Raw genomic sequence first — 25,687 nt, 5'->3', positions numbered from 1 at the left:
TGCCAGCCAAGGAAGAGAGCCGCATCTGTTGAAAGGTAGAGAGCTTTTATCCCAACCACACCAAGCCCGGGTGTGGCTCATTAGCCTGACGACCCTCTCCTGCAAAACAAAAGTGAACCAGCAAAAAGACACGGGACACCAAGTGGAGTGGAGGGGTCGTCACACCCCCCTCCATAAAAACGGTGTTCCCACCGGGAATGCCGACAGACAACACTTCTAACAAAATACAGTAAACTACATAGCCTAATAATTTCAAAAAAATAAACCTTTCATACTGACCAGTTCTGTAGTGCGTCACTTAGACAGCCAACCAATCACCACACTGCAACCCAGCAACTCCAACACCTGGAGAAGCATTTAAGAATTTACAGCATAGAGATATTAGACAGTAATGGTACATCACCAGGTTTGAAAACAAGATGTTCTTTGGAGGGTTGGTCTATACATGGAAATGCAAGACTAGGTGGTTAACACACAGATCATCAAACAATGTGCAAGTATCGGACAAAGTGACGTGCAAAATCCCAGCTACCAAAACATACAGAACTGGACTTGCCATAAGCTCCAGCTACCAAAACACAGAACGGATATAAGCGCTACCCAAAAGTAGCATCAAAAGGTTCCTCTACAACAAAGGCTCACTAGCCAAACAAGTCGTCCCAAGACGCACAGCACAGAGAGGCAACCAAACTACAACAAAGCTCACACCAACCAAGGCATGAGCTATAGCGCTTATGTTCCCACGGCTAACAGGCCAAGCTACCAAGTTGCACGTCACAGCACAACCAATGACAATTCACCACATCCCTCCTGTAACCATATGAACCACTATAACCTCCTGCAACAGCCATCATTCAGGTTCTCACAAATGGAGCACCTTCAGTGTAACTGGGTCCAACTACCCAGAAACCCTCCAGGCTGTGCAGAACTCTCATAACTGGGTCCAACTACCCCAGCCATCACACACTATTGGTCTAAAGGCACCAACAGACAGTGTTGCCCAGGTCAAATAGTGCACAAAAGAGACAATGTCTACCAAACTAATGTGGAAGTCTCCCCCTACCTAAACTACCTATCTCAAACTAATCTACCTCACTGAACCCTAGTCTTCATGCAGATTAGCGGGAGGCTCTTTAAACACTTAAACCAGTAGCCTCGGTTAGGCCCCCAGCAAGCTGGTTACCCACCTGACAGCTCTGGATGTGTCCCCGAGACAACTGCTCTGACCGCACACCACACAAAAATAACAAACTAAAACAAACCAACGAGCCCAAATGGACCACATTGCCAGGGAAACTCCACAAAAGCTAAAAGTTACTCACTAGAAGACCCTGCAATCACTGCTGATAGCTCACACCTGCCAACCTGTGTTAACACTGGCTGCAGGACCAACAGAACTCAGTGCCACAAAATCACCAGCATGCACAACTCAATACTAACACCAGAACAAATCAGCAACTTGTTATCCAATTCAGCTGCTTACATTCACCAAAAAAAACAGCAGAACAGCCTACTTACCACACTCGACCATGTCTCCCAAAAATCTAGATGCACAACTCAATTTACAAAATGAGGTGCACCTGCCGACTAGGCAACAACTGATCTCATTCATGAAACCACAGTCTCTGCCAATCAAGCATTAACAACTTGTAGAACCAACTGCACAATACCAATCTAAACTGGGTCAAACAAATCCCAGACGAGCCCCCATTTGTTACAACCCGGCTCAAAGGTTGCAACAAAAATGGGAGACCAGACGAATTTAAAAATAGTAACAGGCATTTATTTAACAAACTAACAATCGATAACAAAATAAACGTGGAAAGTCAGTAATCAGTAATGTAGGCATGTGTGGGTGTGTGAAAATGTCTGCTGCAAACAAAACCAAAACAGGTGTGCCAGCCAAGGAAGAGAGCCACATCTGTTGAAAGGTAGAGAGCTTTTATCCCAACCACACCAAGCCCGGGTGTGGCTCATCAGCCTGACGACCCTCTCTACTGCAAAACAAAAGTGAACCAGCAAAAAGACACGGGACACCAAGTGGAGTGGAGGGGTCGTCACAATGATGCAGGATGCAAATTGCAGGAATGTTGGCTTTGCTTCCTGACCATTTTGTCTTATGAATATCAAATTTTCCAAAAAATAATAAATAATTGTACTACAAATTGCATGTTATTTACAATCTGATCTTGACTGAAATATAGCATTACATCAAACCTATTTATTTCAACATGTATTTGTGTTGTTTCTTTTGTTTTAATAACGTGTAGTTGAAAAGATGAAAAAATAACCTATGCTATAAGAGGTAGCCCACAGCTCTTCTATAGGATATGGGATCCATGGATCACGTATATAGAATCTTCTTAACCTTTCTAGGGTATTTACTTAATTATTAATTATTATTTTCTATGTGCTGTTTTCTTTTTTCTTTTTCTCTCTACATTTATTTAAATAATTAATTAATTAATTTAATTACGGTTTCTATCTTGCCACCATGAACTATACTAATGTAGTACTTATTACTTTTAATTCTAACTAACTAATTAAATTATTTTAAAAAAATATTTTAATGTTTTTTTCTTCTGTAACTTCACCTCTAGGGGTGTGGAAGTAGGCTGGTCCTGTCTCTGTGTGGGAGTGGGAGGTGATGTGTATGTGTGTATTTATGTATGTACATATTTCTTTTTCAATATTATATTTATTGTTTTTTTGTTCATTTTGAAACAACAGAACAAACATTCACAAACGTCCCCAAGAATAACATTCTCGGTACAAAGAAACTTAATAAACCTAATATTAATATAAAATAAGCCAGAATAGATACAGGAAAAACACATTATATACAAAAAATAGATATATAAGTAAAACGAATATACACAAGTAAAATAAATAAAATTTAAAACAATAAAATATATTTATATATACATATATATACTGTATACATACATACACACACACGCAGTATATACACATACAAAAACACATATACACATAATCAATTAAAAAAGAAAAAAATCAGTATACAATTCAGTCATCATCCTATTCTATCACCCTATTCACAATCATCCTGCTCCACCAATGATGTATGTGCATATTAAATGTTAAATGTAAGATATTGTAAGGTATTATGGCACCGGTGTTATGTTTTGTTATGTTTGGGGAAAAAAAGGAATAAAAATAATTTTCCATAATAACAAGTGTAGATGTAAGGGGGCGGGGCTTAATCATTTTTAAGCCAATCAGAGGACGCGCTCTCCTCTTCTCTCCACTCTCATTGGTTGAAACCTCTCTGTGTATTATAGCGATGTTGCTTGGCTTTCAAACGGTTAGCTCGCAGCTAACGTTAACGCTGCCTTATTCCCACCTTATTTCCACTTAATACCTCCTATATCCTCAACTATTACACACAAACCTATCCGCAGCTGCCTACTCTGCTGTTAACGGTAAGTTTGTCTCACAGCAGTGTTGCCTACCTGCTGTTATTTACCTGTAAGAAGCTAGCAATGCTAACGGAGAGTCAGGCTAGCTAACAACAATAATAACAGCTAGCTAACGTGAAAGGATGAGAACAGTCTCTGGAGGTCTGGAGGACAATTTACTCATCTCTAATGACACATTATAGGAGTTATAGGAGCTATAGGAGTTATATGAGACAGCTTGAAGGGGTTAGCACAGGTTAGCTCATCCACAAGATGCTGTGATGTGTTTTCATGGCAACTGAGTAGCTGTTGCTCCTGTGGTTGTGTCTCATGTGGTTGTGTCTCATGTTGTGCTATACACACTATAAACACAGAAGGTTTCTTTTGTTATTGAACTAGTTTAATGGACACGTGTTATATAAGGTGCTAACAACAATTTCATCATGTCAGTTGACTCATTGACAGTTTCAGGGATGCTCTTTTATGCTGTTATGTTATCAGATTGATGCAGAGATTAGTAGGTGACAAAGGAGTTGGGCTTTTGAGGTAAGATAAGATAAGATATTCCTTTATTAGTTCCGCAGTGGGGACATTTGCAGTGTACAGCAACAAAGGGGATAGTGCAAAAAAGAAGATTTATCAGCTAACACAGTACAAAAAAGAGCAAAACAAAACAAGCTGCTGTGATGTGTTTTCATGGCAGCCCAGTAGCTGTTGCTCCTGTGGTTGTGTCTCATGTGGTTGTGTCTCATGTTGTGCTATACACTATAAACAGAAGGTTTCTTTTGTTATTAAAATAACTATTTTAATGGATACGTATTATATAAGGTGCTAACAACAATTTCAACATGTCAGTTAAGTCATTGACAGTTTCAGGGATGCTCTGACAACCTTATATTATAAGATTGATGCAGAAATTAGTAGTTAGGTGTCAAAGGGGTTGAGCTTTTGAGGTATGTCTTTCCTGTTGTAGTTAAATGGCTTTAAAAAATATTTTTTTTTTGTTTAGGAGTAACATAAGATTAGCAATAAAATGATATATATCAGTAATTAATTTAAATTTCTGTATGACACAGATTAAAGGTAATAATTATAGTTAGAATAATTATAAATAATAATAATTATAGTTAGACAAATTTAGGAAAATCTAATTAGAGTATATGTATGGCTCAATAAGGAAGCTGGTTAATAATTAATAATTCACTTATGGAGAAGGGGTGGGATTAAATACGTTTATACTTCTTCTCACTCCTTTTATATAATATGTTTTTCCTGTATCTATTCTTGATTATTTTATATTAATATTAGGTTTATTAAGTTTCTTTGTACCGAGAATGTTATTATTGGGGACTTTGTGAATGTTTGTTCTGTTGTTTCAAAATGAACAAAAAAACAATAAATATAATATTGAAAAAGAAATATGTGCATACATAAATACACACATACACACATACACATCACCTCCCACTTAATAATTAACAATTGATTTATGGAGAAGGGGTGGGATTAAATACGTTTATACTTCTTCTCACTCCTTTTTGAATATGTAAATCAAGGTATCGAGTGTTGACAATTTATTTTTCTTACGCTTTTCATTGTATGTAAATACTACTTGTTACTGACTGTCCACTTGTTGGTATGATCATTCTTTTTCTTTATTTCTTCTTTTATTTTTTTTTGTATTCTACATGTCGTGAAATTAATTTTGAAATTAACGAAAATATATGGTTATTATTATCCATTAGTGGTCATTGCAGTGACCCCAGCACTCTGTTTATAGTATGACAGCTGTAAGAAGTTAGTTAGGAGAAGCACTCAGAAGTTCCACAATTATCCAAATACATGCACAATGCAGCAACACAATTGTATTATTTACTGCTTATTTAACTTCAGTTTGTGTAATGTTACTACATGAGAGGCACAGACTGGGGCTACTGTTGTATGACAGTGACAATGATGGTAAATGGACTTGCATTTATATATATAGCGCTTTTCTAATCGTCCGACCACTCAAAGCGCTTTACACTACATGTCAACATTCTCCCACACATTCATACACTGATGGCAGAGGCTGCCATACAACCTGCCCATCAGGATCTAATCTAAATACTCATTCACACACCGATGGCACAGCCTTCGGGAGTAATTATATTATGATATATTGTGTTGGGACATCTCTAGTTTGTTTGGTAATAATTATTTCTCCATTGCCTAACTGAAGGTGTGCTTCATTGCAGACAGTTTCATTGCATATGGGATGATGAATGGACCCCCTCCTTCAGCTGTGTGGAGATGACCTGCCACCCCTTTGGGAATGGTCAGAATGGGGCCAGATGTGCCCCTTCTTAATGAGTACAAGCAGGAGTTCTTCTGGAAGCGCTTCCCCCAGACAGTGTTGGGGGGTCCACGCTTCAAGTTGGGCTACTGTGCCCCACCATATGTGTATGTCAATCAGGTAGTCTTGTTCTTGACACCATGGCTTTTCGGGGGCATCGGTACTCTGCTCTGCCAGCTGCAGCTGCTTCAGGAGCTCCACGCCACAGTGCTTTCTGGTATGCTTATGTTCGGGGCTGCAGCGGGTGTCCAGGCCCTGGCGCTGTATGCTGCTCGGAGGAACGGCACTGTGGAGAGGCTAGGTGCGCCCAACATCCTGGTTGATGAAGAGGAAGTGGAGTTCACCCACTGCATCAGCCCAGAGACAGTACGATTTATCGCCCCGGGAAAGAGGTTTGGACTGAATGTGGTGCTGCACACAGTACTAGCTGGGGTGCTCTGTGGTTTTGGGACATGGTATGTGTTCCTTGGCAGACTGACTGCTCTCTACGGCAGCATTGGCATATCGCTGGTCGTCTTTGTCCTGAGTTGGGTGACACTGTGTATAGCTGAGTATTCCCTCATTGTGAATACAGCCACAGAGACGGCCACTTTCCAGGCACAGGACACTTATGAGATCACCCCACTCACCCGGCCCCTCTACATTTTTATTTTCATTGCTGTGGACTTGGCTGACAGGTGAGCAACAGCAACACAGTTGTCTGATTAATTGAGATGTCCTCTTATAGAATGTATTTTATTTTGCCATAATACATCTCAATGTCTTGCTCCGATTTAGGTTCTCAGGCCCTGTCCCTGAGCTCCAACTGGCCAGCCAGGTTCTCCATGTGCTGTTCCTCTTCCTACCTCTGCTGTGGGCGCTCGGTATACTGCCTCCCCTGGATGCCCTGCTCCTCTGGGGCATGGAGCAGGCTCTCGTTTTTGGCTTAGGAGGCTCGCCCATGTCCAGCAACCTCAGGTACATATTGAAAGCGCATGCTTCAGCCTTAGCTTTCATCAGCAGTTTTACACTATAGTAGAAAATCTGAAACTACATAAACAACCACCTAGGGCTGTCCCGGATAACATTTTTCAGGCTTCGGTGAGAAATATTCGAAGGTATTCGAAGCTTCGCTTCAGCGCAGCAGGCTGACATGTCTATCTCCATCTCCCCCATTTCAGTGCCCGAACAATGCCGCTGCCGCACAACTGTACACACACGCACCTCTACACACAACAAACCGCTATGTCCATCTGAAAATAACTAAGAATAATTAATGTTGAATATGAATAATGAATAATGTTGTAGGATTATCCCTTATTTCATGGGCTATTTGGGGAATTATACTTTATTATTATATACTTATCTATAATAAGAAAAACAAAAAACGAAGCATTCGAATACTGATTTGGAGGTCAATTATCATGGCAAAGGTTGAAGCTTTGAAGCATTCGGGTCAGCCCTACGACCACATGTTTTCCCAATAAAGTTTATTTGTCATAATTTCACCATGAATTTGTAGCTCTGATTTCAAAAATAGTATTTTATCAGATGCCGTCTCTATTCATTGCTTCAATGCACCTTATCTAGGGCTGTCCTCAACCAAAAAATTCTTGATCGACTAACACTTATTATTTTGTTGATTTAATCGACAGATCTGTGAAACTGAGTTTCTACACAAAGAATCACACAAAAGCACCACTTTAAATCTTGTGTTTACCAGAGATGTGCTCATAAGTGCCTTGGAAATAAGTCATTCGGCATTAAAGAAGGACTAATGACTAAAGAAATTTTAGCCAATTAAGACCGAAACGACTGATTAGTCGGGCAGCTCTAACATTATCTAAAATGCGTCCAGACTACATATAAATCCAATCATAATGTGTGCCTGACACTTGAATATCATGATTTAAAGCAGTAGCTTCAGTGTTTTTTATTGCAGCAAGTTGAGCGAAACACAGTTTTTGTTTATTCACATTATGCATTATGTGGGAAATTTGTCCTCATCAGATTCTAATAATCAGATTGAAATGACAAATGTGACAGTAGCCTGTGTATCATCAGCCCTGACCTACTGTGTGTGCGCTGTCCCACAGGCTGCTGTTGATGTTTGGTGTATCTGCCGGCATCGCTGTATGTAATTACTTCATCCCGTCAACACTGGGTGTGGTTCTCTTCTCCATCTCTACGGGATTTCTGCTGAGCCTGGACCTCAGCCAGGTTGGCACACTCTGCAGAGGTCCCAAGGCAGACTTTGGGGACCATGGATTTCGCAGAGGGGGGTCGCCACCTCCTCCTCCCAGTCCCTTTGGCTGGAATCTGGGCTTCAGGGAGCTGCTGCTATATTTGAGCCTGTTTCTGGTGGCGATGGCAGAGGCGGGGCTGTTGCATCACTTCCTCGGTTCAGCTCAGTCCAAGAGCTTGGTTACGGGATCCCAGGCCCCTGTCAGCTACCTCCTCCTCGTACTCTTCGGCCTCTGTTGGGCTCTCAGAGAGATCCAGGGGGCCTATGTATTTGGAGGGGTGTTCCTCAATCCCCTGTACCCTAAAGGCATGTCCAGTGTGCAGACATTCAAGCAGAGGAACAGAGGATTATATGTTGCTGCGGCAATCAGACGAGTCCTTCTTTATCTTGGTGAGCTTGGTTTTATCTCTCTCAGGTGTGAAAACAACAGTGCTCTGTGTGAAAGTGTTTTTGACCTTCACTTACTGTGTGTTTTACTTCACAGTGTCTCCATTTGCAATGATTGCTTTCCTGTCTATGGACAAATCTCTGCAGCTGCTCCACAGGGCTTCCCTCAGTGTGGGATTCACTCGAGCCTTTAGAGTGGTATGCTCACACTTACTCTTGCTCACAATCTAAATATCAATATGAACATAACATGCAGAACATATTTGTTACAATAAAGACCTTCTTTTAAAAGTAACTCCAGGCAAAAAAAGTCAACAGACTGTCCCTTGGACTTATCAGCAGCAACAGCAGCTACTACCCCATCATTTCTTATTATCATATTAATAGATCCCACTTCTCAGCATTTTATTTGGTAACACTTCATTTTACAGGTCCGCAAATTTCATAGTAATTAGGTGATAATTAGCAAGTAACCTATTTGAATTTTTTTTTTAATTACTGCCAAATTATCCCAATATTTACCTCAAAATTGATCGAAAAGGACTTTATTATAAACATTATTTAATAATTGATTCCACTTTTTACCAACAGCTGGTAATTTATTTAATACATCTCCAGGAAAAGAATAAGTTGACATAAGTTAATTGATAAGCTTTATTCCCGTGTCTACTGATAAATAGATAATAATTAGCAAATAACTTATTTTAAATTTCTTTAAAAACACATTATGTGCCATTTTAGCATATAATTATTAAATAATGGTTATAATAACGTAATCTTTGATACATTTTGAGGTAATTTATTTGGCAATAATTCCAAAGAAATCTCAAATAGGTAACTTGCTTATTATCACCTAATCACCATGAAATTTGCAGACCTGTAAAATGAAGTGTTACCTTTTATTTTTAATTGACTTACTCACACTGTGGTTATACATTGTATGTGTTTGACACACATATTGTACATTCTTATTTTTATTATTGATTTATGTCACTCTACATATATTGTTATATATTTTAGTATTATAGACATAATTTACATTATACATACTCCTTTATTTAAATTTTTCTTATATTTCTTATGCTTATATATAAGAGGAACTTTACTGTCCCAATTTCCCCCCAAGGATCAATAAAGTATTTCTGGTTCTGATTGCACAACTTCCTTTTTTTCTGTTCTTAAGATGTGCTGTGATTAATCCCAGAGTTTGTTTTGCTTGGTTTTTATGCTCAGCACAGTGGTTGCTCTTTGTTGCAGGTGTGGCAGAATTCAGAGGATGCTCTGCTGCAGATGGTGGTGGTGGTCTTTGTGCGGCTTGCAGCTGGAAACAACCTGCTGCCAGGGTGGGACAACCTGGGCACTGGAGTTCAGCTTCTGCTGGTGAGGTCAACCTTCATTTTCCACTTATTTACACCCCACATTAGATCCCTCTATGTTGTATATCATATCTGCAGGCTTAAATCCGTCCTAAACCTCATCTCTCAAATGTATACGCTGTAGCTGTGAACAGAACACTGACCTGTTGGCATGGGATACTTAGTTTCTGAACCTAAAGAATATTTGTCTGAAGCATTTATACCATAATGGAGCCATCTTGTCAAAACTCAAACATGGAAAATTGCCATGGGTACTGATACCATTTTTTCACTTTTTTTCAAAATATTGCAACATTTTTTCAGGTAAGTACAGAGCCTTTGTGAAAAAATATATATAATATGGCCACTTTATTAGGTACGCCTATACAATTTAATATAATCCAATGCAACAGATCTGCTGCAAATTGAGGACAATTCAATTCATATTTATTTGTATAACACCATATCATACAAAAGCAGTTCAGAGTGCTTTAAATAAAACCAAAACAACAAAGAAAGCAGCAAAAATGTGCAAGTAAACAGAGACATCCATCCACACGCCCATACATACACACACACACACACACACACCCACACACAAAAATACACACATACAAATAAGTGGGCGGCACAACTTTAGAAACCCCCTAATATAACAGTCCAATACAACACAATTGTAAACTATCACCTCAATAATAAACATATAGTTAAATCAATTACTTTATGACAGTGCCAATTATCCTTGCAAAGGCAGAATTTATGAATGAGCTGTTGTATTAGATTGCATACAATTTTACAGGGATACCCAATAAAGTGGCTGCTGAGTGTATATATTAATATTGCAGTGAAATTGTCCCAAACTTTTGGTTTGATCAGCAGATATTAAACGTAACTTAAAAAATATAAAGTAAAGTAAAAAAATGTGAATGAAGTAGGGATGCTGATACTGACTGGATATCTGATCCAGCTGATACTGGATCAGATACTGACTCTTAATAGCTGGATCGGATATCGGTGACAATGGAGCCGATCTATTCAATTAGATTCTATGTTTACATATATATATACATTATATACTGGAATTTGAATTTTTGTTTAAGTTTTGACCAATTTGTTGCTGCATTAAAATGTTTACACTTGAATTGCGATTCATGTTAATTTTGAAGATTTCTTACCAAGTTGCTGGAGTACAATTTATTACTTTAATAATAAATAACAATTCAGTAAATTCCTTTTTCTTTTATCTATGTATTTAGTTGTTGTTTTACAATGTTAGGAAAGCAATATTTAAGTCGAGCCTGATGTTGCCTTACACATAACAGAATGATCCCAGTCACTTCCTCACAGTGAGACATACAGCTAATTAATTAAACACTGGTATCAGATCGGTACTCGGTATCGGCCGATACCCAAAGCCCAGGTATCGCTGTCGGTATCGGGACTGAAAAAGTCGGATCACTAGAATGAAGCACTCAAAAAGTCACTCAAACATACGGTATATTAGACAGACATCAGCTGATAAGACCTGATGGTGGTTCAGTAGTTCAGTGCTCTTCATTGTTTGCCTGTGTGTTTCTGATCCAGGTGGGCCTCCTGATTGACAGGCTGACCCAGTTCCTCGCCAAGCTAAAGTTCACCCTGACTGTGTTGGTGACATCTTGGACAGAGAAGAAGCAGCGCCGTCAGTCGGCTGGAACCCTCTTGGCTGTGAATGCCTCCCTATGCCCGCTGCTGCTGGCGGTGGTGACCCTGTCTGCCCTGCTCTCTGCCCCTCTGCTGCCCCTCTTCACCCTGCCCATCTTCCTGGTGGGGTTCCCCCGGCCTCAGCGCAGTTGGCCAGGCCCCGTAGGTACCGCCTGTCCCTGCCCGGACTCTATCTTCTACCAGCAGATGAGCGGAAGTCTGGCCTCTGCTCTGAGGACGGCCTTTGCAAGAGGGTCACTGGGTTAGTTGTCTATGCTAGATATGTCTTCTGTCTATGGTGTCTTTCTTTTTGAGTCTTTCTCAGATGTTAAAAGTAACAACCGTTAACTATTTTAGTAAATTTCAGAACTACATATTTTTTGTTATTTACATCCTACAGCTGTACGCACACTGATCTGCAGTGCTCCAACAATATTCAAAAGTTAATATTATCACTATTTTTTAGGGCTGCAACTAACAATTACTTTCATTGTCGATTAATCTGTCGATTATTTTCTTGATTAATCGATTAGTTGTTTGGTCTACAAAATGACGTCATCAAATGTTTTGTTTTGTCCACATAGAGGAGTAAAGAAACCAGGAAATATCCACAATTTAGCCTTCTTTTTTTCTTAAAAGATTTCTCAAACCGATTAATCGATTATCAAAATAGTTGGCATTTAATTAAATAGTTGACAATTAATCGATTAATTGTTGCAGCTCTACAAATTTTTTAGTATAATGTGTTTTGACTTCCAGGGCTGTCACGATATCGGATTTTCACTACTCGATTATCATCACCAAAAAAATTCAGGATAATAATATTATCGCGATATCTATGTAAAAATTTGAGAGAAAAAATAATAATCAATCAAATTCATCTTAAACTTTGTTTATTGTCTGTTTTGCCTCTTTTTTTGGCAAATGAATTATGTGTAGGGAGGTGGAGAGAGAGTCTGTAACCATAAATATACAAAAGTGATTTAAGAGGCGCTGGATTATTTCCACAATATGTTTTAAATATCACGGTTATCATCTATACGGGTACATGCGACACCCCTAACTTGTACTATAACTGCGTGACTCATCTTTCCTATGGGTCAAGAAGGGACAGTATGCAGATCAAAGAGCACTGAACCATCACCTCATATGGTTTAATAGTAAGAGGAATGATGTTGTGAGCAGCTCTTTGGAATCGCTGGCAGTAATGCGAGCTTGCATGATCCAGTTGAGCTTCCTGTGAAGTGACCCAAAAAAAATAGCTCTGATCTGTATTCATTACATCCAAATCTTTCCACACCATTAACCGCGTAATACTCTTAGGCCAAACGTAGCTGCTGCTAGGATTTTGACCTGTGCTCGATCAGGAGGGGGCATGAAAAACGGTGCAAGTAGAGAATCATTATTTATGGATTGATGATTCAGAACTGAATGACGCTGCTGAGGTGATCTTGTGTTGTAGCTGTGATGTATAATTCAGAATAGGCGCTTGTTAGGTTGATGCCCCCAGTCTAACGATGGCAGTTTGTAGTGTTCTCTTGCTTTGCTCACACTGGGGGCCGTGGAGAAAGCGAGCAGGAAAGGAGTCTGCCCAGCTTGTCACTTCCCATCATGAGGTAGCGGCTGGGACTATTCTGAGATGTCGATATGGGACATGACATTATTCTTGAGCCAAGCGAGTACTCGTAAAACAAAAGCCTCCATCACCTTGCCATTTCTGATCATCTGCGTTGAAACAGACGTCTGTCTTCTGCCTGCTTTGTACAAAATGAGTGAACTTTTAGAGGCTAATGGAAAGCTAAGGCTAAGAAAAGATGTAATATTTAGATCTCTGTGCAGTCAGCCAGTTAAAACAGTATCATGATCTTCCTGTACAACTGTGACAGTACGCGTCTCCCTGCAGCTCATCCAGTAGCCATGTTATCCACATAGTCAGCAGAGGGACGCACAGCTGATGCAAAATGAAAGGAGTGCGCACCATTACTTATGTGTGTTACATGATGTGAATATATTGTGTTTCCCCTCCTTGTTGCCCTCAATTTACAGAAAACATCTCTTTACATGTTCGATGCATGGATGACTGATGATTTTCTCCCCCCTTTGTAGGTTCTTTAGCCCCCGGCTCTCATTTTCTTGGGCGCTTTCAGGACCGTATGGTTTGGATAATGATCCTGGAGAGAGGATATGGCTATTGTACAGTCAGCATTAAGGTACTCTGTCTTTCTGTTTGCTTATAAAGAATCACTGCAGTCATTTACAACATGATTACATAGTGCGGTGTGGTTTGTTACAGGGTCTGGAGCTGCAGGAGACATCTTGCCACACAGTGGAGGCACGGAGGGTGGATGAGGTGTTTGAGGCTGCTTTTGAGCGCCCTGAGCGGCTCGGCTTCACCCAGGGCTTTAACCTGCACTGGGCAAACGCCCTCACCCCTTGTGCTGCCCTCGCAGTGCGAGTCTACTCCGATGCCCGAAATGTGCTCTCTGGCATCATTGACTCTCATGACAACTTGAGGAAGCTTCAGGATGACTTTCTAAAAGCACTGGTCTGGTTGCTCCTCCGATACTGCGTGCAGAAGCATAAAGGATTTCTGTGGAGCTGTGAAGAAGGGCCAGGGGTCGGAGGCAGGAAGTCCCAGTCTTCCCAGTTGGCCCAGACCACTTGTAACCAGCCACCTGAGGCTGTCGTGGTGGAATCCAATGTGTCTTCTCTCAGGTTCAGACAGGACAGCTCCAGTTTGACCTCCTTTGGTGATTGGTCAGATGAGGACGACTTATTTGGACCTCAACCAGCCAGGCGGACGGTGGCGTTAGTGACCGCAGAGGCCCAGCCTGGACACGCAGGGCTGCAGACAGGAGCCTCCCTGCCAGGCTCTGTGGAGATGGACAGTCTTTTTGAAAACATGGCTCTCTCCGCCCTGCAGCCACTGCAGCCTCTGGGTCTGGGCATCGGGATGCCAGCAGTGGATAAAGGCCGCAACCCAGAGGTCTTCAGAGAGAGTCCCGGCTCTCTCCCTCAGCTGAACTTCAGCTGCCCCCAGTCGGAAGTGTTCAACCTACCGACAGGATGGAGGACTGCGCCTCTGCTGCCATCCCGCTTGCTGCAGCTCAGGCCTTTGTTTCCTGAGGACTGGTTTCGGTTCACCTTGGGGCGGTTTGGGCCTGCTGTGCAGGGCGAGACCTCGGAGGACATGACCAAGGCCCTGAAGGAGGATGAAGCCTTGAAAGAGCTGCACGCACAGGTTGCACTTTCATGTCTCATCTCACTGGGGGCAGAGTCTGCCTTCACTAGTCCCAGTTACGTATACAGACTCTATTGCGGAGATATACCATGGACGGAAGGACTCGACTGGCTGTCCTCAAGTAAAGAACTTTACCAGCTCGCACTACGGGCTTTCAGGTAAAATTGGCAGTTTCTAGCTTTTGGTAACTCCGATCACTATATGTCATTAGAGTTAGTCCTTGTGACATGACTCTTCTTAAATAAATCAATGCAGAGGTGATAAGTGTGTGCGAGAATTATATATACCAGAGAAAAAAAAATATATTTCCTTGAAATTTTGCCTCCAATGTTTTGTTTGCCTTCAGGTTCAGTTTCAAGCTGCTGTTTGATCAAGCAAGTCTAGGACCCATGGAGTCCCCTGAGGAATTGTTCAGCACCTTGGAGGAATATGAAAGGGATTGGTACATTGGCCTGGTGACAGAGAAAGGCTGGCACGACAGCGTCCTTCAGGAGAAACCCTTCCTATTCTCTCTAGGACATGACCTCGCTATGGTAATTGCACACACCAGTCCTTGTTTACATCCTGTCAAAGCTACAAAATATAAAATCTGTTGATACCTTACCTACAGCTCATTCTTATTCAGACGTTGGAATGAAATTGAGGATATTTGAAATAACAATTTAGAGCCAGTCTCAGTGAAATGTGTGTGTATTACATTTGTATGATTGACTGTCCTTGTCCACAGGGTACGTACACAGGGCGAGTTCTGTCCCTGCAGGAGCAGCTGGTGCAGGTGGGTCGTCTGAATGGAGAGGGGGTGCGAGGCCAGTGGGCAAACCTTTCCTGGGAGCTCCTGTATGCTACTAATGACGACGAGGAGCGTTACAGCATCCAGGCTCACCCATTCATGCTAAGGAACCTAACTGTTCAGGCAGCTGATCCCCCTCTAGGGTACCCCATTTACTCCTCAGCCCCCCTTCACTTCCCCTGCCTCTGACCTGTGGCTCAACCTTTTTGCCGAACATATTCTGGAGAGCGAGGAGGATGCTTTTCAGTCGGCGCTACCACATCAAAATATCAATTTCCAAAGGTAATGGTTATTAGGAATATCTTGTGGAAACTATAGCAAAGTCAAGAGAAAACTTCAGTTTTGAAGTTTTGCTTTTGAAACCGTTGACTCACACGAGTTCAGAAAACTAATGTCTATGGGAACCTACTTTGTTTTTCACATTAATTATTTTGGTGCTTCATTTCCTGCACCACAGAAGAAGAAGCAGTGGCATCGAACATATTTTAACTGACAGTGTGGCCTACCTCCTAACAGCACATTAAAGAAAAAGTCACTGATAGGTTTCCACCGAAGCACATACGTTTTGTGGTTTGTTAAGTAATGTTTGTGCTTAAAAGGAAGTGAATACATTAGCCCGCCTCCCCTCTTGATGACACCTGCTGAATACCTCTGGTTTTATTGTACTTTTTAGATTTCACAATTTTCAGGTGATCCCCCCTCGTCCACAAAAAAACAGACAAGAATTTTAATGTTTTGTTAAAAATATCAAGGATGTGCCTTGGGTATGTTTTGCTGTATGTGGAAGGTGTTTTGTGCTATTGTTTTGTTTACAATTCACTTGTTTACAACTTAGAATGAAGAGTTAAATGAATTTGTCCATATTCTCTTGTACAAATTGTTGATTTTTATATGTGTACCTGTATATACTTATAATAAAATAGCTTGGCAGAAGCAGTTTTGTTACGTTTCACTGAACAAACTTGCCAGGGCAGAAAATATATCCAAAACAAAATTTATTAGGCATTCAAAAGGTTAGTATCATAATCCTCATGTTATCAATTAAAGATGTTTGTTAAATAGTAAAATATAGGATTTACTTTAGATTTGCATAATGAAATAATAAAAATTTACCAATTTTTATCAGACCCTGAAATGCTCTGAGAAGAGAGCTCTGAGCTTTCAAAGCAGTTGTGTCGTTAAATGTTTTCCTTTGAGATGAAAGTGAAGAAAACCCAGATCACTTTCCAGGTCGAACATCAGGAATGCAATAAATGTGTTTCCTCTTGAGGATGTGAATCTCAGGAGGTCTTGGCCTTGGGTTTAGTGAAGTATGCAGAGTCTGCATCCTGCAAAAGAAATGGCTGGCCGTTAGCACTGTTTGAATACCGTAAATTAAATAAAAATTGTAGCTTAAGACCAAGCATTGCTTTTTTTTAGGCATGTTTCCCCCCCAAATAAGTTCACTTTTAAAAGGTACAATTTTTATATTGAAATTGTGCCACATTTCCAAAATTCCCGAGCTTAATTTCCTGGAAATTTTGCAACCCTAGTCACATGCATGAATGTGACATTGCCTGAACCCCAGTGACTTCACTGTTCAGGAATACTGCGTGTAGATTTTGTTTTTGTTTTTTGTCTCAAACGGATACGTCACAGACCTTACTGAAGTATAAGCATGTGACGCTCCAGTGTCTGGCCAGTTGGACGTGACCTTTCTTCACGGCCCTCAGCTGTCACTATCCAGCAGAGGCCAACAGGCACACTGGTCAGTCAGTCAGCACCGCGGGGGAGTAGTCATGCTCACTGTCATACCCTGGCTACCGTCTTCTTATTAGACTCAAGCAAGGTCAGTAACAGCTGAGGCCTCCCAGCTGTTAAGACACAGCTCTGCATAGTGTCTGCCACGTTCTGCTATATTCAAGTATTTTAAGTCCTTTGACACAGTGAGAATCCCCCGGTCCCAGGTCTGACGGCGCAAGGTCAACCACACAGAATGCAATAGCGAGGCCAAACAAACACAAACAACAAACCGGTCTCATCACACGTGAGCGCTTTCTGGTGCATTCTGACTAAAGTGAGCCTTTTTATCTGAATTTGACCAGGTGTACAATATGGAAAATATTTTTTTCAGTAGTACAAGGGATATTTTCTAAAGGTCCTATACACCCATGGTACACCCAAACTGGTGTTTCCACTCATTTTGGCTCAACAAATCTCTACCTACAGAAAAACTATGTGAGCCTATGGATGCTTGGCATTAAAGGACCAGTGTGTAACATTTTGGGGATCTATTGGCAGAAATGGAATATAATATTAATAAGTAGTTTTCTTCAGTGTATAATCACCTGAAAATAAGAATTGTTGTGTTTTCGTTACCTTAGAGTGAGCCTTTTATATCTACATATGGAGCGGGTCCTCTTCATCGAGTCCGCCATGTTTCTACAGTAGCCCAGAACGGACAAACCAAACACTGGCTCTAGAGAGCCATTCGCGTTTTTTGCGTCAGCCACCATAGTTCTCGTACAAGTTTGGCGCACGGGAGAAGCTTCCGTTGGTTGCAATCTGCAACCTCACCGCTAGACCGCTGCCATTAAACTGAATCAGGAGTATGACTTCATATAGAATAGTAATCCTCTCTCATTGGCCTTCTGTAATGCATCCTAAGTTGGCTTTGGAGGGAGGCCTGAATGGACAACTGTTGCCGACTTTCTTTCAGCTAGTGCTGCTAGCTACTTTCATTGGAAAAGAGTTGGAACCACTGAGCAGGATCATTTTTAACATCTAGCGTACTCTTGCTAGTTTCTCAAGATTACCTAGCTTTAAAGGAGACTAACTGAAACCACCTGTGTTATTCCTCGTTATGTGCACTTAGCACTGGGCTGGGGTTAGGGATGAGGGATCATTAAGTGATAATTGATATGAGGTATACCGCCCTGATGATAAATGTAGCCTATGCTTTGGTTGAATATGCACCATATTAACTTTGTACTCCTAAAAGGAGATTATATATACCTACCAGACCAGCTTTGAAATTCTGCACCCTTTTTTTGCCCAGCCTGTTTGTGATGATCCAGGCAAATGTGGGAGCGTACTGCCAGGCGTAGCAAAACATGAGGAAGGGCTGCTGTGCGATCCACATTTCCTTGACACCATTGGCAATTCCCACCAGCATTAAATGCACACAGCGAGTTGTAGGCATCTTGTACTCCTGGTCACCAGCTGCAGCCATGGGCTTAATGTAACGGAAGGAAAACAGGTTACTGAAAACATGCTGCTGAAATAGCTACTGCCATATCACATGAATACATTGTTATGTTCAAAATCAACAGCTCTATAACAAATACCTTGTTCAGCTCCTCTGTGAAGGCATTTTGGACAATCTTTGACTGCACAGGCCCTGGACACACTGTGCTGATGAGTATGTTTGGATAGTCAGTCAGCTCAGTCCGAAGGGAATTGAAGAAACCCTGTAGACAATACAGTAACAATCAGCAACAGGACGTACACAGGCATGAACAGCTAATCACTTCTAAAGGTATTTATGTCACATATAAACTAATACAAGTTAGGGAGAGATCCAGATAAACCAAACTTGCTCCTCCGTGATAAAAAATAAGCATTCCTGAAAAATATTACGTCAAACAACTTGTCACAAACACTGTCTGAGGACACTGGAGGAATGACATCAGAGAAAAAAAATGTTATGTTAGTATTGCAGGTCTGATCCAAACCGTTGCTATCTGTGTTCCCCTAGTTTACCTGAAGAGCGTGTTTGCTGGCAGCGTATCCTGTTGCTATGGGTACCCCAGCGAAGCCGGCTACGCTGCTGACAGTCACAATGCTCCCAGTGCCTCGCTGCGTCATGTGAGGCAGCACCTGCTTGGTGATGGAGACCGTACCCAGGAAGTTGAGCTCCATCAAGGCCTGATACACATCAACACTGGTCTCCAGGCACACAGAGCGCTGGCTTCGGCCGCCATTGTTAATTAGGACATCAATCTGAAAAGGAAAAGTGGACAAAACCGGAGAATAGGAAGACAGCATGATTTGAATTTGAGTTGTGCTGTACGTAGTATAATGGAAAGAGAACAGTAAATCATATTATTACATATTTTTAAAAGGAACATAACAATACCCAACAGCTGAAAACAACAAATTTAAGTTGTTAATCAAATAGAAATGCTCTTGTTGCAATGAAACTAATGATGAAAAACACATTGTATTATAAAACAGAGGCCTTACGTGTCCAAAGCACTGAATCGCAGCTTTTGTTTTTTCCTCGTGCGATGTCCTCTCCATCAAATCAAGTGGAAGAACACGAATGTCTTCATCCTGGAGGTCGGAGCGCTCTTGAGGAATAAATGACAGAAATAATTCAGCTGGTCACAACTGAGTAAGACTGAATGAAAGAAAGTCCTATGGCAAAGTATTAACAATGTTATTAATACTGATGCAAGAGGTCAGGAAAAAGAATTGGTGAATTTTAACTTTTAGCCAGACCATAAAAAAAAGCTTTTTAAATAAAAAATCTCTCACCTAAACAGCAACGTTTTACCCTATTCAGCTCATCCTCACGTCGAGCAGACAGGATGAGACGTGACCCACACCTCGCTAGCTGGTAGGACAGCTCCTCTCCAATACCGCTGGAGGCTCCGGTGACCCACACCACCAGCCCTTTCAGCTTATTCTCTGGTTAACACACAAAAAAAACACAACTGTCAACATTTCATGTGCTGGGTCTGAGATAGGGCTCATAATATCGTAATATGGGTGTAAAGTGTTGTCTTTTCTTGGTTTTAAAGGCTGCATTACAGAAAAGTGATGTAAATCGTGATAAAGTGAGTGTTCTCTGAACTTACCAGACTGTTCTAGCTGTTCTATTATTTGCCTTTACCCTCTTAGTCATTATATCCACATTACTGAGGATTATTTATCATAGGTCTGGCCCGGATACCATTTTTTGGGCTTTGAAGCTGCGGTGAGAAATATTCGAAGGTATTCGAAGATTCAAGGAGCAGCGCGGCGTGGCAGGTTGACATGTACCTGGCAGTGCGACTGCCACACTAATGTACACACACGCACCTCTACACACAACAAACAACGATATCCGTCTGAGAATAACTAATAATAATTAATGTTTAATATGAATAATGAATAATGTGTGATTATTCCTTATTTCATGGGCTATTTGGGGATTTATTCCTTATTATCACATACTTATATATAAAATATATATTTTCTCTTTTTAAAAAAGTCTAAAAAAAATTAAAAACAAAGCATTCGAATAGTGATTTGGAGGTTGAATACCATGGCAATGGTCGAAGTTTTGAAGCATTCGGATCAGCCCTAATTTATCAAAAATCACATTGTGTAAATATTTTGTGAAAGCACCAATATTCAACCCTACAATATCGTAATGTCGATATAAAGGTATTTGGTCAAAAATATTGTGATATTTGATTTTCTCCATATTGCCCAGCCCTAGTCTGAGACTATGCTTAAAGAAAAAGAAAAGGGGGGGATTAGACCACCACTGGATCTGGTCTCCCACAGGGAACTTCAAAACAATCCCAAAAAATAATAAATATATATTTTTAGCTATATTACATATTTTCTATAAAATATTCCAAAATGTAACTAGTATGTTTTTTGAGTGTGTGAATGTTTACCCTTGTGTTTTGTCCTTGACACTGGTGGTAAGTAAAATTTACTTTTTTTTTGGCCACTTTTATACTCCACACTGTATTTCAGAGGAACATATTTTAATGCTTTTGCACTAGTTACTGCTACTTATTTAAAGGTCACATATTATAAAAAAGTGAGATTTTCATGTTTTTTTTATTATAAAGCAGGCTTAAGTCCTATATAAATACTGTGAAAGTATCGTAACACTCAATCCACAGGGAAATACAGACAGCCCGTATTCAGAAACCCTGCATTTGAAACAAACTGTCAGGACTTCTGTCCATTTGTGATGTCATGAATATACAACATTTAGACCCTTGACACAATTTTAAACGTAACCATTCTAAATGTGTCCCAGTTTATTTCCTGGTTGCAGTGTATGTGAATGTCATCAGCTGACAGGAAGTACACATGGACCCAAGCTGTTGCCTAGCAACACAATTCTGTTGCAATTCCATTGAAATGCGCTAAAACGGAGCGTTTCAGACATGAGGGTACATACAGGCATATTCAGGCTGACAGTATGAAGAAAATAAAGTTTTTTTTTAACATTAAAGCTTGTAAACATGTTCTAGTAGAAACACATAATACAAGTATGTATCTGAAAATGAGCACGATATGGGACCTTTAAGCAATCTGAATCCCTTTTTTTCCACCACTGACTGGTCCTTGATGTGGAAAATGTGTGTAAATCAATCCCAGATATGACTAAACTGAACTGGAAGACTTTAGGAAAACGTTCACTAAGTTACATATAAAAAAGTGGAGTTTGACCTTTGAACAGCTCAGATGAGTTGAGTTACAGTCATGGATCAAACATGAAGCTAATTATTGTTTACTTTGTGCACCGATGCCTCATTGAGAGCTGATCTGGGGATAGAAACAGGTCGCTTACTGTCCCCATCTTATCCTGATGCACCTCCTTGTTTGTGAATAAGAAAGGGGACTCAATAAGAGCCATGCAGACAGGTTGGTGAACTCACCTGGCCTGTGTCCTAACACACTCGCCCACAGCAGAGTGAAGTCTGCATCCGCGAAAATAAAGCCCAGGAGGTGAGTGAGTAAATAAAGAGCTATGAGACAGCACAGCGCAGTCACAATGCAGCACTCCATTTGTTAAAGATGAACGAACACTTATGGTTCAGGTTTAGTAGCTGCTACAGTGTGTAACAAGCTTCAGCAAAGAAATAACGCCTATAGAGGTTACGCGTCACTTCCGCTGGGATATTTTCAAAATTAAAGCTCGGTGCATGTCAATTTTGGAAGAAGCACCAGCCATTCCACTAATTTTGAACTTTTTTATTATTATTATTATTATTTATCAAGAACTGGGGCAATATGTATGTATCACTTTTTCTCTATATAGATGTAATGTTTTTTAATTTTTACTTTTTTAATGTACCACTGGCATAAGCAGTTTTGTATGTATATGTTGTTATTGTACTTATATTTTCTGAAATAAGAAAATAAATAAACCATATTTTTTTTACTTTAACTTTGATCAACAAATGAAACTTATAAAATGTAACTAGTATGTTAAAAAAAAAAGCTTGGTGCATGTCAATTTTGGAAGAAACACCAGCCATTCCACATTCACATGAAGAGATGGGTGGACTGCAAACCTAATTTTGAACTTTTTTTATTATTATATTATTTATCAAGAACTGGGGCAATATGTATGTATCACTTTTTCTTTATATAGATGTAATTTTGTATTTATTTTGTATTTTTACTTTTTTAATGTATCCCTGGCATAAGCAGCTTTGTAGATAGATAGATAGATAGATAGATAGATAGATAGATAGATAGATAGATAGATAGATAGATAGTAACTTTATTGATCCCGAGGGAAATTCAAGTTTCCAGCACCACAGTTCCATAGTGCAAAACATATTAGTAAAAAGGCAGTAAAAAAGATAGTAGTACAAAGTACAAAAAAATATACCAGATATAAAAATACAAGGAGATGAAGAAAACGGTTAAAACTGAATATAGTGCAGGGTAACAGCTGAGATATACGAATATTACAAAAGTGAATATAGTGCAGAAGAGACTGTATGTATATGTTGTTATTGTACTTATATTTTCTAAAAATAAGAAAAATAAATAAACCATTTTTTTTTACTTTAACTTTGATCCACAAATGAAACTTATAAGGGCCATTCAGTGGATTTTTTAGGTAATAGGCCTATATATTTTGGTCTGGATTTCTTTAGGACCTTCAGTCGTTGCCAGATTTACCCTGAAGGTCCTGCATGGGGCAAAAATTAGCTGCTGGGACCCCATTAACACCAACACTCTTCCTCTCTCCAGTCCATACACTGTGTATAGTATTCCTGTGCTGACATATTGCATGGCCCCAGGTTTGCTGTGTGGTCAAAGGAATATGCATCATGTTAAATAAACCATATTCCCCGTTTTTTAAATGGTTTTACTAGCCTCTATAATGCAAGTTTACCAATCAATCAGTCAGTCCATGTATTTATCAATCTGCTTTTAATTTCAGCAACAGTCTTCATTCTTCCTGCTCTCTTGAGGTTGCCAAAGCCGTCCTTTTTTCCTCTGTGGTGGAAGTTAGCGTTTCGCAATAATGAACTTCAACCACAACAGTTAGTGTTACACAAAAACCTGTTGGTTCTCTAAAGGCGATTGCTGTTTCAAAACACAATTCACTCTCCGAACAGAGATGGAAAACCAAAATAAGCCGAGGTCGCCCTCTGTTAAAATGTGCAGCAAATAGACAAATACACCAAAGCATCACATAACCAAGAGAGAGAGTTGGGAAAAATGTGTCCATGGCCTTTAATGTTGAAATAATGTAGACATCAACAGAGAATGAACAGGAGAAGCTAAAAGAGGTGACCGTGACACTGGGGCTCTATTAAGAGAGGTACAGATTGTTCTTCAGCAGAATCCTGAATATTATTAGTACATAAGGCATATTTGGACATAAAATATTAAGTCTGTAAAGAACCGGTTGTCTCATATTCATCATCCGTTGACAAGAGTGTTTCTTAGCAGCGGGGATGCAGACTCCTGTATTGTGCATTTGTTGTTGAAACAGGTTGTGCTCTTTTTTATTTTTCTCTGATTATTGGTGCAAGCCATGCAGTTGGCTTATGCAGGCAAACTCTAGCAAAACACTGCTGTCATCCATTATCCATCCATCCATCTATCTATCTATCTATCTATCTATCTATCTATCTATCTATCTACTGTTACGAATATGTGCAATAACATGCTGATCACTCTGTGCAATAATTATCTGATGCTGTGCAATAATTATATAATTATCTGACAGACACTTTGTGCAATAATCTGGCAAAACTGTAATCTGGCAAAACTGTCATCTCATCAATATACATATTGTATTTTGATATTTTATATTGTATTATCTTTTATATTTGTAATATTTATATTGCACTATCTCTTTTTTTATTTTATTATCTTTTCATTAGCACCTATGGGATTGTCACAATCTAATTTTGTTGTACTACACAATGACAATAAAGGGCTTGAATCTTGAATCTATCTATCTATCTATCTATCTATCTATCATGTGCAGGCTATCAGATTTTGGGAGCTCATGTTCTTGCATGCATGCCTCCTGTGTTGCAGCCTGAGCAGTCACAGCTCTACAGGGATGATGTCATGTTTTTGAGTACGCAACCTGCAACATCCGGGTCCTGCCTCTCTGTGCCATGGATGTACTAAAACTGGATAGGACATTCAAAGATGGCGACCCATTTATTCCTATGGAAATCTCTCTTTGGGGCTCGTTTAGTCCTTTAGTCCTTCCTCTGGTCGAGCAGGCTGACTTCCTGTTAGTCCCACGCACACATACGAATTGGATTAAATAATTTAATCATACGACTCTTCTGTACTTTACAAATGTTATTTAACTGAATGGATCAAATTCTGAAAAAAGGAAAAAAGTCATTTTCGGGGGATTGTGACGCTCAGAATAAAAATATTCACAATTTTACAGCTTGCTCCTTTTTTAAAAATTATTATTTCAAAATTACAGTATCCATAGTAACAGCAGAAAACATTAAAAACATTTACATACAAGAGAAGCATAGCGAAAACATAAACAAAGAGTTGTGCCAAACATAAAAGGACAACATAAATTAAACAAAACCAACATAAAATAAAAAAAAAACACAATAAAAATAAATAAATAAATATATAATAATAAACCACGCGGCAGTATGACAATAATTTAACTTAAAAACTTTAAAGATTCCTTTTCCAATGGTTGTGTATGGGATAACTGCACTTTAGGGGCAGTGTGCGTCACGTGATGATCCCGGAAGTTGTAATTTTATTTAATTTTTTTTTATTGAAGATAATTAATCTACAAACATTAAGGCATTGCAATATAAACTCAATACTTCTAAAATTGCACAATTGGACTGGAAAGAAAACTTAAATTATACAAATAATAAAAAAATAATAACAAAAATACCGGAAGTTGTAATTTTTTTATTTTTTTTATTTAAGTTATCTTTCCTATCCAATTGCGCCTTGTATGTTAGAAGTATTGAGTTTAGATAACAATGCCTTAATGTTTGTAAATTAATTAT

At 39.7% G+C, this 25,687-nt stretch overlaps 2 protein-coding genes across 2 annotated transcripts; one reads left to right on the top strand and one right to left on the bottom strand.

Annotated features, from left to right (window-relative positions):
• Positions 1 to 3,300: 3,300 nt before the first annotated feature.
• Positions 3,301 to 16,370, top strand: pcnx4 (pecanex 4). Its single transcript, XM_074660261.1, has 11 exons — positions 3,301 to 3,443; positions 5,657 to 6,431; positions 6,532 to 6,711; positions 7,830 to 8,368; positions 8,463 to 8,563; positions 9,623 to 9,745; positions 11,305 to 11,665; positions 13,510 to 13,613; positions 13,697 to 14,802; positions 14,991 to 15,177; positions 15,372 to 16,370. Exons 2-11 carry the CDS (start codon positions 5,734 to 5,736, stop codon positions 15,621 to 15,623), a joined length of 3,651 nt encoding a protein of 1,216 aa, XP_074516362.1. The 5' UTR covers positions 3,301 to 3,443; positions 5,657 to 5,733; the 3' UTR covers positions 15,624 to 16,370.
• A 42-nt stretch (positions 16,371 to 16,412) lies between these two features.
• On the bottom strand, positions 16,413 to 22,318 carry dhrs7 (dehydrogenase/reductase (SDR family) member 7). Its single transcript, XM_074660262.1, has 7 exons — positions 22,085 to 22,318; positions 19,953 to 20,105; positions 19,659 to 19,765; positions 19,176 to 19,415; positions 18,761 to 18,883; positions 18,433 to 18,648; positions 16,413 to 16,762 (listed from the first exon to the last, which is right to left on the bottom strand). The coding sequence occupies exons 1-7, from the start codon at positions 22,212 to 22,214 to the stop codon at positions 16,715 to 16,717; spliced, it is 1,017 nt and encodes a 338-aa protein (XP_074516363.1). The 5' UTR covers positions 22,215 to 22,318; the 3' UTR covers positions 16,413 to 16,714.
• Between the last annotated feature and the right edge of the window lie 3,369 nt (positions 22,319 to 25,687).

Source organism: Sebastes fasciatus, chromosome 15, assembly GCF_043250625.1.
Source record: "Sebastes fasciatus isolate fSebFas1 chromosome 15, fSebFas1.pri, whole genome shotgun sequence".
Lineage (NCBI taxonomy): Eukaryota > Metazoa > Chordata > Actinopteri > Perciformes > Sebastidae > Sebastes > Sebastes fasciatus.
This window is presented reverse-complemented; position numbering and strand designations above follow the sequence as displayed.

Coding starts and splice junctions, on each gene's coding strand:
- dhrs7 (XM_074660262.1), bottom strand. CDS start 22,214: ATGGAGTGCTGCATTGTGACTGCGCTGTGCTGTCTCATAGCTCTTTAT. Junction 18,884..19,175: donor CCAGCAAACACGCTCTTCAG/GTAAACTAGGGG, acceptor TATTGTCTACAG/GGTTTCTTCAATTCCCTTCG. Junction 18,649..18,760: donor TCACAGAGGAGCTGAACAAG/GTATTTGTTATA, acceptor CGTTACATTAAG/CCCATGGCTGCAGCTGGTGA.
- pcnx4 (XM_074660261.1), top strand. CDS start 5,734: ATGGTCAGAATGGGGCCAGATGTGCCCCTTCTTAATGAGTACAAGCAG. Junction 6,712..7,829: donor CCCATGTCCAGCAACCTCAG/GTACATATTGAA, acceptor GCTGTCCCACAG/GCTGCTGTTGATGTTTGGTG. Junction 8,564..9,622: donor TCACTCGAGCCTTTAGAGTG/GTATGCTCACAC, acceptor TCTTTGTTGCAG/GTGTGGCAGAATTCAGAGGA.